The 17,558-nt window shown below is 34.2% G+C and overlaps 1 protein-coding gene across 5 annotated transcripts in view; it reads left to right on the forward strand.

Annotated features, from left to right (window-relative positions):
• The window catches only part of SPDYA (speedy/RINGO cell cycle regulator family member A), a 37,580-nt gene that overhangs the window by 3,818 nt on the left and 16,204 nt on the right, over positions 1–17,558 (forward strand). For all 5 annotated transcript variants that reach the window (XM_040496398.1, XM_040496400.1, XM_040496399.1 and 2 more), the window contains 4 exons: positions 1,084–1,336; positions 4,247–4,305; positions 6,670–6,755; positions 12,340–12,511. In XM_040496398.1, the coding sequence (XP_040352332.1) occupies positions 1,102–1,336; positions 4,247–4,305; positions 6,670–6,755; positions 12,340–12,511 (552 nt within the window). In that variant the 5' untranslated portion in view covers positions 1,084–1,101. The remainder of the gene's footprint in view (positions 1–1,083; positions 1,337–4,246; positions 4,306–6,669; positions 6,756–12,339; positions 12,512–17,558) is intronic.

Raw genomic sequence — 17,558 nt, forward strand, 5'->3', positions numbered from 1 at the left:
GTGAGTTATGGATTGCCATGCTTGGGTCACTGTGAGTTATGGGTTCAGAAGTTCTCATTAGGATCTCAGAGTAGTTTCCTGCTTTGCCTATGCATATGTCCATTTCCTACCACCGTATAAAAAAGGTATTACAAATGTAATACAAACTGTAGTAATAATTATGTGAACTAATTACCACCAAACATGGTAGTGATTATGCATATTGTTAAATATTGATGAATTAACTTTGTTTCTAATTTTATTATAACACTGTACATTCATATACACTTAAAATCAATCACTCAAATTAACAGTTTGTGGTTATGATAGAGAAAAATGCTGTAGTCATTTCAATAAGGATACTGTTTTTTAAGAGTTACTTTATTTTAGCGAAACAGTGATAAGCCCATCTTTCTTCCCTAAAGCAATGGCTCATTTAACCACTAAGTCATACACTCACAAATTTAAAAATTAGAGTGATCAATTTATGAGAATCCCTCACGTATACCCTACATTTCTTTGCTAGAATTGTTTTTAACTTTTCAATAAATACCAGTAAATGCTTGTTGAATAAGTGATTTTTGTAGCATATCAAAGAATTACCAGTAAGAAAATATTTTGTGTGGGGAGGTGGATTACTTTCAGTGTAAGATTTGATATGATAATAATTTATTTCTGGAAATAGCTTGCCTTGTTCTATAAAAAGTTTGAAGTGTCATATAACAACTATATGATAAAAGTATGTCAGTAGAAGCAGAATTTAAAACTTTAGGAAAAAAGAATACCACAAATAGATTATAAGTGCAGCATAGTTTCTCTAATTAACTTTCAAATTTGGTTTTGGGTTCCCTAGTAGTCAAAGCAAAATGGTATACAGGATCTTACTGAGAAGAGAAGGTGTTATCAGTTACCCAAAGGAAACATAGCATTTCTTACCAATGAATGATAAAAACAATTTCTTATGTGAGTTACTATCACAAATAGTATTTTAGTAGCAAGTTCAATAACATTTTATATGACTGCATCTGGTAATGTCATCTGATTAGTTGTTTTTATATAGAAATGAACAAGAGTGTGGTAAATTATTATGTTTTATTTTTACAGGAATCTTGGGAAACCAAAATGAGACATAATCAGCTGTGTTGTGAGACACCGCCTACTGTCACTGTTCATGTAAAATCAGGGTCAAATAGATCACATCAGCCTAAAAAACCCGTTAATCTGAAGCGTCCTATTTTTAAAGATAGTTGGCCAGCATCTGAAAAAAATGCACATAATAGCAACAAGTCTAAACGCCCCAAAGGACCCTGTCTAGTTATACAGCGACAGGAAATGACTGCTTTCTTTAAATTATTTGGTACGTTTAAAATGTTGTAATAGCAGTAATTGTAAGGTACTTAAAAATGAGAGAATATAAAGATCTACTTTATTATTTTCATAATAATCAAAGAAGATGTTGTTATTTTCTATGTCAGATTTTCTGTCTCCAATCAATTTGTTTTTGTTTTACTTAGGGTTTGTCTCTCTCTCTTTTTTTTTTTTAATGTTGGATTTTTGTTGTTTTGGATTGCTTTTGGATTTGAAGTTCAGATTCATCTTGCTTCTAGACTACTTAAATCCAAGTGTCAAATGTGAATTCTGAGCAATTCACGTTCATAGCATGAGTTTTGTGTGATCTAAGTAAAATACTACATAAAGTCTCAGGTGAGCCAACCAGCCCAGTTTGACTGGGCCTGAGGTGTTTCCCAGGATTTTCAGTGCTGAAACTGAGCAAACTGGGAAGGTTGGCCAACCTCGAGAAGTTTCAGTATTATATGTAGGGATTTTTTTTTTCTTTGAGAGAGAGAGAGAGAGAGAGAGAGAGAGAAAGAGCACATGTGCACATGGGGAAGTGGCAGAGGGAGAGGGAGAGAGAGAATCTTAAGCAGGCTCCGTGCTCCTTGCTTAGTGGAGCTTGATTCCATGACTCTGAGATCATGACCTGAGGCAAAATCAAGAGTTGGATGCTTAACTGACTGAGCTACCCAGGCGCCCCAGGAATTATTTTTTAATATTTTATTTTTATTTAAGTAACCTCTACACCAAGTGTGGGGCTCCAGCTCATGACCCCCAGATCAAGAGTCCCATGCTCTTCCTACTGAGCCAGCCAGGGAGAGAGAGAATCCCAAGCAGGTTCTGCACTGTCAGCACAGAGCCTGATGCAGGGCTCAAACTCAGGAACTATGAGATCATGACCTGAGCCAAAATTGAGTTGGACACTTAACCAACTGAGCCACCCAGGGGTCCCAGGGGAATATTTTTAAAAATTATGCTTTATCATCATGCTCATGAAATGAGTTTAAATTTATCTGTTCAGATCATGAGACAATGCTACTTTGCTGACAAATTTCTTAAAACAAGAAACTTTTTTATATTCTAGTAGCCAAGGAAGGGACGAATTTTTTTTTTAAGGTAAGGTAGTAAGGTAGACAGATTAGACTAAAGGGTAGGATAGATGGATTCTGGTAAATATCTGTAGGAGTGAATCAAGTCATGTAGGTACCACAGTCTCTTAGATCCAGGTAACACGCAGAAGTCAGTTGGGGACAAGAGTGTTCGCCCTGCTCAGAAGACAAAAATCTTAAAAAAAAAAAAATATGAAAAAAGAAGGAGGAGAAGGAGAAGAAGAAGGAGGAGGAGAAGAAGGAGGAGGAGAAGGAGAAGAAGGAGGCGGAGGAGGAGGAAAGGAAGGAAGGGAGGAGGAGAAGGAGGAGAAAAGGAAGGAAGGAAGAGAAAGAGAGGCAGGCAGGTGCCTGGGTGGCTAAGTTGGTAAGGGTCCAACTTCAGCTCAGGTCAAGATCTCGTGGTTTGTGAGTTCGAGCCCCGTATCAGGTTCTGCACTGACAGTGTAGAGCCTGCTTAGGATTCTCTCTCTCTCCCTCTCTCTGCTCCTCTCCCACTCGCACTTTCTCTCTCTCACAAAATAAACCTTAAGAAAGAAAGAAAGAAAGAAAGAAAGAAAGAAAGAAAGAAGAAAGAAAAAAGAAAGAAAGAAAAAAGAAAGAAAAAGAAAGGGCAAGCTGGTTAAGATTTAAAGTAAAGTAAAATCAGAAGATGAGCTAAAAAGAAAAAATGTAAGTAGTGTAAGTATAATACTCAATATAAGTTCCCCCTTCTCTTTATTAAGACTAGTGCAAAACTATTACCAACAAACTTTTCTATTATTCATAGCTGATCCTGAAAAATAGAAAATACCTGGTTCTACCATAAATAATTTAAGAAATAGCTGGATGCCTGGATGGCTCAGTAGAGCATGAGACTCTTGATCTTGGGGTTGTGTGTTAGAACCCCATGTTGGGTGTAGAGTTTACTTTTTAAAAAATGGAATTAACAAGGCAGAAATTAATTCTAAGAAAATGTGTACTTATTCTTGGAATTTTCCATGTATTTGACCATATTGATATTTCTAGGATGTAAAAATTAGTGTAAAGAAGTATGTTTTGTTTGTTATTTAACTTAAAATGAAGGGGGGAATGGAAAAAGCAGATTTTCTCAGATTGTATTCAGACAACTACTCATATATTTGGGGATTATATATTTTGACCTTTTAAAATTGAAGTAAGTACTTTTGACCTACTTTTTGCATATTTTAAAAGTATTTTTGTTAATCTTTTGTCATAATACTCAGTTTTTCCAGAATTAAGTATTAATTGTAAATAGCTAATAAATTATGAATCTTTATATAGACATTTTCATTATTATTTGTATAATAGATAATTGGACAGAGATAAATAGGTGAAAAGAAGAATTCAAAACTGAAAATACCCTGAGACCTAACAGGGGAAAGTAGTAGAAAGAGTAAAAACAGTTTGAAAATCAGTAATATTCATTTAGTCATTATTTCTTAAAGACTGAGTTATCTTTTATCAGACTCCATTTCTACCAGTAAAGATTGATTTTTGAAAGTAATAAAGAGCTAATCTACAGTTACCCAAGACATCTTTCTCAAAGAGCTATTGGGATAGTCAGGAAACCAAACACTTCTACCATACCCTCTCTGGCCCGAGCAAATCAGATGGGAAACCCAAGAGTAAAAGCTGTAACTTTTTGTACAGTGCTTGCAATGGTAAATGCACCAAAGAAGCGAAAATTACATTTTAGACAGTACTTGTCCAGGCATTTTTGTTTGATTTCTAAGCATCATTTACAATCCCCTATCTTGAAATTAATTCTTCAAAAGGAGACATTCTGTTTTTAAAAGACAAGTCATAGCTATCTTTTGTTCTAGATGACGATTTAATTCAAGATTTCTTGTGGATGGACTGCTGCTGTAAAATTGCAGACAAGGTAAATTTGGTAAAGATGTAATTATTATGTTACTAAACCGTCAGAACTTTAACAAAACCTTATAAGAATTTTCTATCCTATTAATTATTGTTAGGAAAAGACTAGCCTGCATTGCTCCTTCTAAGGGTAATCCTTATGCATTAATTTTTGAAATTAGCATACATCATAGACTCATTTTATACTTGAGGAATTGCAGAATATTATTAATTATATTTAAGTGACCTTAAGTCTGTTATCTGATTGAAAACAAGAATCAGTATAGACTTAACATGTTTTGATCAGAATTATCACCTCTTATCAGGCTATGGAGTAATTCTGAATTACTGAATATTCTGAGATTAATTTCACTAAGGCAGTCTGTTATACAGTTAATATTTTATAGGTAAAACAAATCCCAATAATTTTATAGATAAAATTAGGTCCTTGTGTTTTTTATTTCAGAATCTGTGTTTCTAAAAGATCGTCATGATGCTGACTTACATGATGGTCCAACTAGGGACCATATTTCTGTACTTTTTAGATTTAGCAGAACAGTTATGATCTCAGCTTTATAAATGGTATGTTAGACCAGGTAGTCATATCAGAAAATTCAGCATGACTTCATTTCACACTTAAATTTAATGTCGCATTTAATGTGGGAAAGGTATGAATGGAAGCCTGGCTTATGATTAAATATACATTAAGTTAATATTGATGTGAACTTTTTTATTTCAAGCTTAAGATAACACAGATAAAATCGAAGTTTGGTCTTTTTAATCTCTAATTTTGGAAAATTAATTTTGGAAAATTTCAAACATGTATACCTTGAGGTAGAGAAAATAGAATTAAAAAACCTCTATGTGCCTATCATGGAGCTACAGTAATCATCAGCTCATGGCTCTGCTTGTTTCTTCTAATCCTTCTTCCCAAAACTAGACTATTTTATCCATGAATATTTCAAGATGTATTTCTAAAAGATGACATCTTTTTAAACATAACAATTTTTCTAACACTTCTAAAAATTAATATTAATGCCTTCATATAAAATAGCTGTGTAATAATGTGCATGTGGAGTTGTAAGTTTCCTACTTTACAGTTTTAAATGCATTACAGTAATTAAAGTTGCTGGACAGCAGGGGGCAGTGTTTTTAAAGTAACTAACCATGCATACCGTATTTAAGAGTTCTCTACTGAAAGTTATCTTGAAAACTTGGAGTCACCTTTGTAGTGAATCCTGTGAAGGTAGGATAAAAAGGCATTTTATGAGAGAGAATCTAATACATCAGTACTTTAATTGTTTTTAGTTTTAACATATAGAACCTGGACAGTGCCCTAATACCAGGAAAGATATGTCTTTCTAATAACACATTTAAAACACTTTTTTTCTGAAGAAAATAGAGCCATTAGAATAAATTATTCTAATTTCTGATTTGAAGTTATTTTTAAAAGTGAGGATGTGAAATTGTTAAGAGAGTAGACCCTAGGTGTTCTTAACAAAAAGGGAAAAAAGATAATTATGTGAGGTGAAGGATATGTTGATTAACCTGTTTTTGCTATTCACTTCACAATGTATATAACAAATCATCACATTGTAAACTTTAAATATATATATACATCTGTGCCAATTATACCTCAATTTAAAAATCCCCCCCACAATGAATGAATGAATGAATGAATGAATGAATGAATGAAAAATGAGTATAGGTGTCTGCAATTAACTGGAAGGAGTCAGGAAAAAATTTTTGTATAGGGGCGCCTGGGTGGCGCAGTCGGTTAAGCGTCCGACTTCAGCCAGGTCACGATCTCGTGGTCCGTGAGTTTGAGCCCCGCGTCAGGCTCTGGGCTGATGGCTCAGAGCCTGGAGCCTGTTTCCGATTCTGTGTCTCCCTCTCTCTCTGCCCCTCCCCCATTCATGCTCTGTCTCTCTCTGTCCCAAAAATAAATAAACGTTGAAAAAAAAGTAAAAAAAAAAAAAATTTTGTATAGATACATATGTCAAGCCAATGTGGCAACACACTAACAATTGATGAATCTAGGTGAAGGATGTATGGTTATTTGTTTTATTATTATTTCAACTTCTCTATGTATTTGAAATTTAAGATAGAAAAAAATTAGGGTTTTGGTTCAAAAAATATTGGCAATAATAAAATTTAAGAGTTCTTCCTAATCTTAATCATGATAAATGGTTCAGAACTATTTCTTACCATTCACATGGATTACAGGAAGCCAGCAAATAAGGACCCAAATAAATAGGTAATTCTGTAATAAAGATAGATAATGCTTTATTGTTTTTAGCTTATTATTCATCGTAAAGATAACTATCTTAAAGCAGTTTTACGTATGAACGTAAAACATTAATATTAACTTTTACTTTTTTCCCTATAGTATCTTTTGGCTATGACCTTTGTTTATTTCAAGAGAGCTAAATTTACCATAAATGAGCATACCAGGATAAATTTCTTTATTGCTCTGTAAGTATGCTTTCTACTAAGTGATTTTTGTGGTCCTTATTTATAATATATATGATAACTTATTTGAAACAGTCTGTTTTGGGACACTTGGCTGGCTCATTAGGTAGAACTTGCGACTCTTGATCTCTGTGTTGTAAGTTCTGGCTTCACATTGGGTATGAGCTTACTTAAAAAAATAAGTAAATGAAGTTTACATTGCAACCCATAAAAAAATAAAACAGAGGCTTTTAAAAACCTGATGTATATCCTTGAATAGGCTTTATATATAGAAGTTATATATTTTTTTTACTTTAATAGAATATTTTTATGTTCTTTTCACTGATCTTATCCTGCCATATGCGTAAGATTTATTTTTCAGTATTCCACTTGGGTTTGTATTGTATCTTTTACATATTTCAGAGTGCTCCATATAAATTATCCCAAATTCTCCTCTTTTGGACTCAGATATGTTTTAGAATCCAGAATATTCGGTTTGAAATTTCCAGTAAATTTATAGCAAAAATCATCGTCATTGGGGCACCTGTGTGGTTCAGTCAGTTAAGCGTCTGACTCTTGTTTTCGGTTCAGATCATGATCTTGCAGATGATCTTATGGTTTGTGGGATCGAGCGAGCGCCCTGTTGGGCTCCACCACACAGTGTGGAGCCTGCTTGGGATTCTCTCTCCCTCTCTCTCTCTGCCCCTACCCCACTCATGCACATGCGCATGCTCTCTCTCTCAAAATAAACTTAAAGTCATCATCATTTTCCTTTTACATGAAACAACTTGTGGAAAATGCTACAGACATACTAATTATAGATTTTTGTCTGTAACCTAGAAGTTATTCATATCTGGGGTGCCTGGGTGCCTCTGTGTTGACAGCTTGGAGCCTGAAGCCTGCTTCGGATTCTTTGTCTCCCTCTCTCTCTGCCCCTCCCCCACTCGTGCTCTGTCTGCCTCTCTCTCTCTTTCAAAAGTAAACATCAAAAAACATTTAAAAAAAAGAAGTTATTCATATCTGACACCTTTCTTTAGTAACCACTGACTCTTTTACGTAACACACTGAACTTTGACCAAGGAATATAGCTGTTTTTTTCCAATTCTTCTATTCTTCTATTGACTTTATATTGGATTGTTCATACTAGCTTTGATACTAACCATTTCTGTTAAATGGTTTTAATAACATGGCTTTCCAGCCTATAGGTCAGAATTATACTAGAAGCAATGTTTAAGAAAATGTATCTCAATCTCGAAACTTTTTATACCCAGTACCTGGATATAATACTGCAGTTGGGAATGTATGAATATAATTTTAAGTACTTAATTAGGGAACTACATATAAAAAATAAGTTGAATACCTCAACAACTGTTTGCACTGATGAGTGAGTTTTTACTCAAAGTCTATTTAATTCAGACTCAAAGTGTGATTCAAGAAATAGGACTAGAAGAAACTGATCTCTCCTTGTATTTAGAAGACATATTTCCCCGTGCATAAGGGATAATGAACCTTATAAAATTTAGTGATGATTGATAAACTGTGGGAATATAATAGTACTAACTAATACTGAGTGTTATGTGCAGGACACCACAAAAATTGTTTTTTTATAAGCTCCTTGAATCTTCTCTGTGAGATACATTATTAAATTCTCTTCATTCTACATATGGGGAAATTGAGACTTAGGAAGGGAAGTACTCCCAAGTCTCACAAAAGTTAGTAAGTGGCAGGGCTGGGGTGCACAGTCAGGTGTGACTTGCCCGTGGCCAAATTTAGTGATTAACCACTAAGCTACATTGCTGTTAACATGTCTCCTTAGTATTATATTATACCTCTATGTTGATACAATATCTATTTTGTAGTTTTTTCTACCTGCAAATTAAAAACAAACCAAAAGAAGCTTTCTTTTTAATTCTTACAAATGCCTGAAATTGGATTTGTTTGACATTTTGGTAATGTTATTACTAGTAAAGTAAAGCAGCACGAGTTTACCGTGTAGTAGTCTGTATAACATGGATTATAATTTCCATTTTATATCTAATCATACTTTTTTATATATCCTGACTCAATAATTCTCAGTAAATATTTTCTTAGCGACAGTTCTTTTTTTTTTTTTTTTAAGCTTATTTATTTATTTTGAGAGGTAGAGAGAGAATCCCAAGCAGGCTCCACACTTACAGCATGAAGTGCAGCACAGGGTCTGACGCAGGGCTCAGTCTCACAGTTCCTGAGATCTTGACCTGAGCTGAAATCAAGAGTCAGATGTGTAACTGACTGAGTCACCCAAATGTCCCAGTTAGCCACAGTTCTAACTCAAGTTCTTTTCCTTCCTATATGTTCTTACAACACTCAGGACTTTTATTGTCATTATTCCATATTCTCTTGTACAGTTATTTGTTTCATACTTAGTTACTTCTTCTTCTTGACTATAGGCTGCTTAAAGGGAAGGAACATGTATCTAAATTGTTTTTTTTGCATCCTTTAACGTGTGGTTGTTCTTAATTCTTTATTTGGATAAGCATAATTAGCTATTATACAAAAGAAATGAACTCTGCTCCAAGAAAATCTATTTCAAATTAGAAGACAACTTACATGCATACAATACAAATATTTTTATAACATTGAGCCTGAAAAATTGTTAATCTAGAGTAGAATTACAATGTAGTTCTGATAGCATAGTACCACAGTATGTTATAGATTTTGTTTTATTTGGTTAACAAGCGTGAAAGGAGCCAACCTCTGGCTTCTGTCTACCCTTTACTAAGAACTATCAAGGATACTAAAGTAAGAAATTATGTAATTTCACAGAGGACATGATTGGATTCATATAACTGAATGGGTTTCATAATAAGGTGCTTTTATATTATGGTAATTTAAAAATATGTACAGTTATTTTAAGGGAAGGTAAAGTAATAGGTAGGTGCTATTTTTATATTAATGTAACTAAATTGAATATGCATGTAGTTTTTTAAAAGGACATAAGTAGGTATACAATTAAAAGTAAGTATTCATGTCTCAAGACGTTGGCATCCTTCCTCAAGAACAATGACCATTTCATGTGTATCTGTCTAGAAATAATTTTCTATACATGAACCAGTGTATATATTATATGAATAGAAGTATACTATACATTTCTGTGCCTTTTGAATTTTTCTAATGTGACATATCTATAAAAGGAGTATATGGAATGTGTATATGTTTATGTTAAAGAAAAAGCAAAACAAATACTCATATACCCATGACTCAACTTTAGAATAGAACATTGCCAGAATCTTAGAGGCTCACAGTGCACAATTTCCCAGTTAGAGCCCCCTCCCTTCCACAGATAGTAATTTTCTTGATTTTATTTATTCTGTATATAACCCTCTAAATAATATATCGTTTGGTTTTTCCTGTTTTTAAGCTATATGTAAAAGAATAATGTGCACTGTTCTTCTGTAACTTCCTTCTGTTTCTTTATAATATGATTTGAGATTCATTTATATTGATATGTGTAGCTCTAGTTCATTCATTTTCACTGCAGAATAATAATATTCTATATTATTGCTTATATATTTGAATTTTTTACTATCTTGTCTTTATGTCCCACTTTTTCTGAGATCTTTTTAATTTTTATTTTTTGATACCTTTTATTCCTCTGCTTTTTAGGAAATTATGCAGTCTATATCCTTTCAGCAGTTATCCTAGTTACCTATTTTTTTAACTTACTAGATTACTGGTTTCTTATAAAAGGATATAACTCAGGAACAGCCAGATGGAAGATTTGCATAGGGCAAGATATGAGGAAAAGGCATGGAGCTTCCATAACCCTTCAGCACCCCTTGATCTCTGCATGTTCACCAACCAGGAAGCTCTATCCCAGTTATTTTTAATCAAGAGCCGTAAACATTTTAACTCCAGTCACCCCTTTCTCAACTTATATTCTCTTGTTTTGCAATTCTGTGGTTCTACATGAAGCCCTCCAAAAACTTTGAGACATTATTATTGTTGTTTTTACACTGAACATTTGTTTAAGGACTTACTCACATATTTATATCTTTGCTTACTATTCCTTCTTGCATCTCAAACCTTCTACTTGGGATCATTTGCCTTCCTTTCTTATTGCTTTTAGGATTTATTTATTTCGTGTTGGACTATTAATTTCAGTATCTTCAGACCTCAGGGTCTGTTTATGTTTATGGTACACTGTTCCCTTACATGTTTTACACTTTTTTTATTGGAAGTTGCTTGTTTTTCTTAGAAAATCATCTATGGTGCTTTCATTGTTTCCAGTGGGAAATCTCTGTCATTACCTCTGTTTCTGTGTTATCTAACGTCTCGTTTTTTGTCTGGACTGCCTTTACGTTTTTCTCTTTATCACCTGTTCTGAATAATTTGATTATGTTGTGTGTTGATGTAATTTTCTTCATATTTTGTGCTTTGGAGTTCATCCAGCTTCTTTGTATGTTTATAGTTTTCATAAAATTTCAAAAACTTTCAGCGATTATTTCTTCAAATATTTTTTCTGTCCACCCAACTCTTGTTAGGGACTCCAGTTTCGCCTTCATTAGACCACTTGAAGTTGTCTCACAGCTCATTGATGGCTCTATTATTTTTGTTTCTTTTTTCTATATGTTTCAGTTTAGACAGTTTATATTGCTGTCTTCAGTGCACAAATCTTTTCTTCTGCAGTATTTAGTCTATTAATCCTACTCCATGTATTTTTCATTGTACAGATAGTTTTCATCTCTAGAAGTACACTTTGTGTCTCCTGTTCTTTTTGAACATCTGGAGTAAATATAACAGTTTTAATGTCCTTGTCTGTTTAATGTCTGTTACTTCTAACGTGTCAATTTTGGTTGATGATTCTTTTTATTATGAGTCATGTGTACCTGTTTCTGTGCATGCCTGATCCCCCTCATGTATTTAGGAGGATACTGATTTCCATATGTATATAAGGAAACTACTTGGGTGTGGGGAAAGATTAGAGGGAACAGTGCCTAACATTCACCCAGAGCTGGGAATTTTGCCTGTTCCCACCAGCCAGACTGAAAAAACTCATAATTAACAGAATATTGAGTAGAGTACTCAAGAATGTCTTGCTTCAGTAGTGGGGAATAATTACCCCAGACTGAACATTGCTCTAGATCCACCTAACAAATCATTAAAGCAAGGCCTGAAAGGATCAGACTTTTTCTAAGTAACTTAACTGCATCCTGGAACAAAGTTCAAATTTTATAGGAATACAAAAATATCCAGAACTTGGGTCGCCTGGGTGGTTCAGTTGGTTAAGCTCTGACTCTTATTTCAGCTCAGGTCATGATCTCATGGTTGTGGAATCAAGCCCCATGTTGGGCTCCATGCTAAGTGTTGAGCCTGATTGGGATGCTCTCTCTCCCTCTCTCTCTGCCCCTTCCGTCTCTCAAAATAAATAAACATTAAAAAACAAACAAAATATCCAGAACTCAACAAGGTAAAATTCACTGTATTTCTATTTTTGGTCTACATTTTTTAATTATGAGTGAGGTTGAACATCTTTATGTGTTTGTAAGTAATTTATATATTTTTTTGTGAACTGCCTGTTCTTGTCCTTTTCCCATTTCTTTTTTGAGTTGTTGGTCTTTTTTGTTAGGTATCTGGCTAATACAGTTGAAGAAGATGAAGAAGAATCCAAATATGAAATTTTTCCATGGGCTTTAGGGAAAAACTGGAGAAAATTGTTCCCTAATTTCTTAAAATTAAGGGACCAACTCTGGGATAGAATTGACTATAGGGCTATTGTAAGCAGGCGATGCTGTGAGGAGGTAAGGTTTTTAAAAAACTTTATATATGTAATCTGTTTTATCTTTATGTAATTTCCCTTGTCTTGTTTTTAAATGTGCTTCTAATACATTTTTTGTATATGTAAGGGTAGGCTATTAACCTTGATGGTTACCATGAATACATCTTATATATTACAATGTTGATATTTTAATTTTTTACCACAATAATTAAAAATTGTCATTTCTGTTTTTCAGAACAGCCTACTTCTGTAGTAAGTATTTTTGTTTTAGTGTGTTTCTTTAGTCTAAAAGATGACCAGTATATTGGGAAAGGACAGTGTGCAGATTGCAAAATATGTTAATAACATTTGGAGGTGAATGATAATTTCCATCAAATAAAGTATGTGAAATTTCAAGTTCCCAAGATTAAAATGCAAACTACATGGTGTAAAATTTAAATAAATTTAAATGTTAAAAATCACACCTCTTTTCACATAGAATAATACATAAAGTAAGTTTCCTTGATGCCAGATTCTATTAAGTCAAACAGAAAAACACTAAAAATTAGAAAATGGGTTATTTTACCTAATGTTCTAGGTTTTCAATAAAGAAAAAAGTTAATGTTTCAAACTAAAGAAATATTCTAAAATAGAAAATTAATGGAGGGCAGTGATCATTGTAGGCCAGTACTAGTAAAGTTTGGTAAATGTGAATTAGTTAATGCTGTAATGAAATGAAGTTATATCCAGTTAAATGATGATAGGCAAAAGAACCAATTAATGGATTAGTGTCAAACTTCAGGCAAGACTTTGGAGGTGTGTCACAGAACTCTGCCTGGAATTAACCTTGTTAATTATATTTATGAATGAGATGAAAGTATTAGCAAGTATGGATAATTGTGTATTAAATTAAGAGGATTGTTGAATGTTGAGGGAAATTAAAGGATTCAGAAATAACTTAGAAGATTGAAATAGCAAGGTCAAGTTTTTTCAAGGTTAAATTCAGTGGGGGTGCCTGGGTGGCTCAGTTGGTTAAGCATCCAACTTCAGCTCAGGTGATGATCTCACAGTTTGTGAACTCGAGCCCTACTCTGGGCTCCACACTCTCTCTCCCTCTTTCTCTGCATTTCATGGGATTCTCTCTCTCTCTCTCCTCTCTCTCTGCCCCTTGCTCACTCGCTCACTCTTTCTCAAAAAAAAAAAAAAAGATGAAATTCAACAGAAAAATATGGAAAATTGAGTGTATATCTCCCCTCCCCCAAATTAATAGATCCTCATTAAAGGATTTAAACAACTCATTCCAATTAGAGGACATTGAAAGAGTCATGTATTGCTATGTTTTATCTCTATGTCCCCAGGTCAGGAGTGGATAATTGGTGCCCCTGTGCCATCCTTGGACATGGTAGTAGAGCTTACTTGAACACTCTGATTTTTTTCAAAGTAAACACTTTAAGCCCCATGGTACACTCAGCTAAGAGCATGGAATGGGCACCAGAGGCAAGAGGCTGGGATAGGCAATGCTCACCTCATGGCAGATTGCCCACCCACTCCTAAGATAGAACAACTAGCATTATAACTGCAACAACTTAATTTACACAATTGGAGATGGAATTACTTCAGTTGCTGGCATAAGACTATTAAAGAGCCAGAGTATGATGTACCTTAATGGTGTATGTGTAAAAGACTAAAAAGTTTTAGATAACTGTAAACTCAGTTGTGTAATGGGATTTACAGAAAAGTTTAGTATCTCAAGGCTTCGACATTGACAATAGATCTCTCCCCTAATTCTAGATGTGCATATTAAATTTCCTATTCATATTTCATTATCTAGTAAATACCTCATACTTAACATGCTGACAATCCAGTTTCTGATTCCCCTACACAGACCTCCAAAACTTCTCCTTCTATATATAGTCTTCCACATCTTAATAAATGGTAACTTCATCATTCTAGTTGTTCAGACCAAAAAACTGTTGCCCTACACTTTTCTCACATCCATACCTTAAAAAAATGTCCAGCATTCTACCATTTCTCATGACCTCTACCACTAAATCCTACTGTGATTGTCTCCTCATGTCTCAGTCATTGCCATAATCTTCCAAGTAGTCTCTCTTATAATCTTTCTCTCCTGTAGTATATTTTCATACACCAGCCAGAGTAAATCTTTTAGAAAGTAAGTCAAATCATTGGTCCTCTACTCAAAAGCCTCCAGAGGCTTCCCATCTTACATAAAGTAAAAGGCAAAACCCTTATCATGGCTCTACCTGGTCTGCCAACTCTCTTCTCATCTCTTCATCTCTCTTCCCTCCAACTACACTGGCCTCCTTGCTCGTCTTCAAACACACCAAGGACATTCCCACCTCAGGATTTTTTTTTTTTTTTTTTTTGGCCTGGAATGTTTTTCCCCCAGATATCCGTGTGCTTCACTTCCTCACTTCATTTAGGATTCTACTTAAATAGCACCTCAGAGAAACCTTTCCTTAGCACTGCATCAAGTAGTATCTCCCTGAATGGAATAAAATTGAAGAGTCCAGAAATAAACCTTCATATTTATGTTCAATTGAATTTTGACAAAAGTACCAAGAAAATTCAATGGGGAAAGAATAGTCTTTTCAACAAATGATGCTGGGACAAGTGGATATCTACATGCAAATGAATGCATTTGGACCCCAATTTTTATATCAGATATAAAAACTAATTCAAAATGGATCAAAGACTGAAATGTAAGAGCTAAAAACTACAAAATTCTTAAAAGGAAACACAGGTGTAAATCTTCATTACCTTGGATTAGGATTCTCAGAGATCATACGAGCACAAGCTTGAACTCAAAAGCACAAGCAACAAAAGAAAATAGAGATTATCACTGATATTGAAAACTTTTGTCCTTCAAAAGACACCATGAAGAAAGTGAGAAGCCCACAAAGTGGATGAAAATTTTGGCCAATTTTCTGTCCAATAAGGGAGTTGTGTCTAGAATATATAAAGAGTTCTTACAACTCAACAATAAAAAGACAACTTTTAAAAGGGCAAGGATCTGAAAAGGCTTTTCCAAAGAAGATCTACAAATGGGCAAAAACCACATGGAAAGATGCTCGACATCATTAGCCATCAGAGACATGAAAAATCAAAACCACAAGTAGATATTACTTCACACCCACGAGGATAGCTATTGTGAAAAAGACAAATATAACAAGTGTTGATAAAGATATGGAGAAAATGGAACCCTCATACACTTTGGTTTGGAATGTAAAATAGTGTAGTTGTTTTGGAAAACTGTAGCAGTTCCTCAAAGGACTAAACAGGGTTACCATACAACCCAGCAGTTCCAGTTCTAGTTGTATATACAAAAGAAAGGAAAGGTATGTCCACACAATAACTTGTACATGAGTATTCATAGCAGCATTATTTGTAATAGTCATAAAATGAAAACGCAAATGTCCTTCAGTGAATGGATGGATAAACCATATAGTATATTTATACAGTGATATATTACTTGGCAATTAAGAGGAATCAAGTACTGATACAGGCTGCAACATGGATGAACCCTGAAAACATTATGCTAAGCGAAAGAAGCCAGTCACAAAGGACCACATATTGTATGATTCCATTAAGTGAACTGTCCAAAATAGACAAATCCAAAGAGATAGAAAGTAGCTTAGTCGTTGCCAGAGGCCAAGGGGAAGGAGAAATGGGGTGTGATTACTTTTTTTATGGAGTGATGAAAATGTTCTAAAATTGACTATAATAATGGTTGTGCAACTCTAGACATACTGAAAGCCATTCTACACTTTAAGTGGGTAAATTGTATGGTATTTTGAGATATAGCTCAATAAATCTGCTGAAATAACAAGTACTACTTCCCACTGTCCCTCTGTATTTCTTTTCGTAGTTTCCTCCATAGCACTTAACCATCATATAACATACTCTGTTTTAATTATCTTACAAATACGATTTCCCCCTACTACAATATAAATTCCAAGAGGGTATGGTCTTTATTTTCTTATTGTACCTCCAGTGCCTAGAACAGTGCATGTCACATAGTAGGTACTCAGTAAATAGTGCTGGCTGACAGAGTGAATGGGATTTAAAGCTTCTGATTCTTTTTCATACCTTCTTATCCATGTAGTAGAAAAACAATAAACTATAAAACTTGCTGACTTAGCACTGCCTCTTACAACAGGGGCACATAGATAAGCTTTTTTATGGCTGTTCCGACCAGGTACATTTGAATCATTGTAGTACATAGGAAAAGAAATTACGTAGACTTTATCCTGTTCTCGTAACTATTCATTCAATAGCTACCTAATGAGTAAGACACTTAAGTTCAGTATTATGGGGGTTCGTTGTAAAAAAGTGTTACATCATCTTTGCCCTGAAGTTTGATGCATTAAAGTGCAAAACATGGCGTTAGAAATTTAGCTAAGTATTTTATACATTTGTTATTGAGAGCCTGGTATTGACATACTGCCAACTCATTTCTTGAGTCTCACCCTAAAGTAAACCCAAGTTATGATAGTACTTATAAACTGGCTTACAATGATAATACTTTACATTTGCATTGTGCTTCATAAATTCATAAATATTTTCATATGTAGATTATCTTCTTATCCTCACAAAAATGCCTGTGAGAGTTGCAGCATTCTTATTTTACATCTGATGAAATTGAGGACCAAGGAGTTTGAGGTTTACTCAAGATCATACATCAATTAAATGGTAAACTCAGGATGTGATTTCATATCTAATGACTTCTCAGTGCTCTGTTTTCTCTGACATCTAGCTTCTACTGCTCATACTGGTTAATTTGAAAGGCACACATATATCTATTATGTTATTTTATCTCAGGAACTGAATAGTATATTCTGTCCATTTTTCTGATGAAGAAACTGGGGCTTAGAAAGGTTGTAACTTGTCCATGGTCATTTATTTAATAAGTGGTAGGGCCAGCTAGTACTTAAACTTGGCACTCTTTATATATATATACCACTGTCAACTTAATTCTCTCCTTCCAGGTTATATGAATTTTGTAATTTGTCTCTTTGTTTAACCTTAGTTGCTGCAAAGAAGCTAAGAGCCAAGTTTTCTCTCTACCT

The sequence above is a fragment of the Herpailurus yagouaroundi genome, unplaced genomic scaffold (genome assembly GCF_014898765.1).
Source record: "Herpailurus yagouaroundi ecotype Mexico unplaced genomic scaffold, PumYag 188, whole genome shotgun sequence".
In the NCBI taxonomy this organism is placed as follows: Eukaryota; Metazoa; Chordata; class Mammalia; order Carnivora; family Felidae; genus Herpailurus; species Herpailurus yagouaroundi.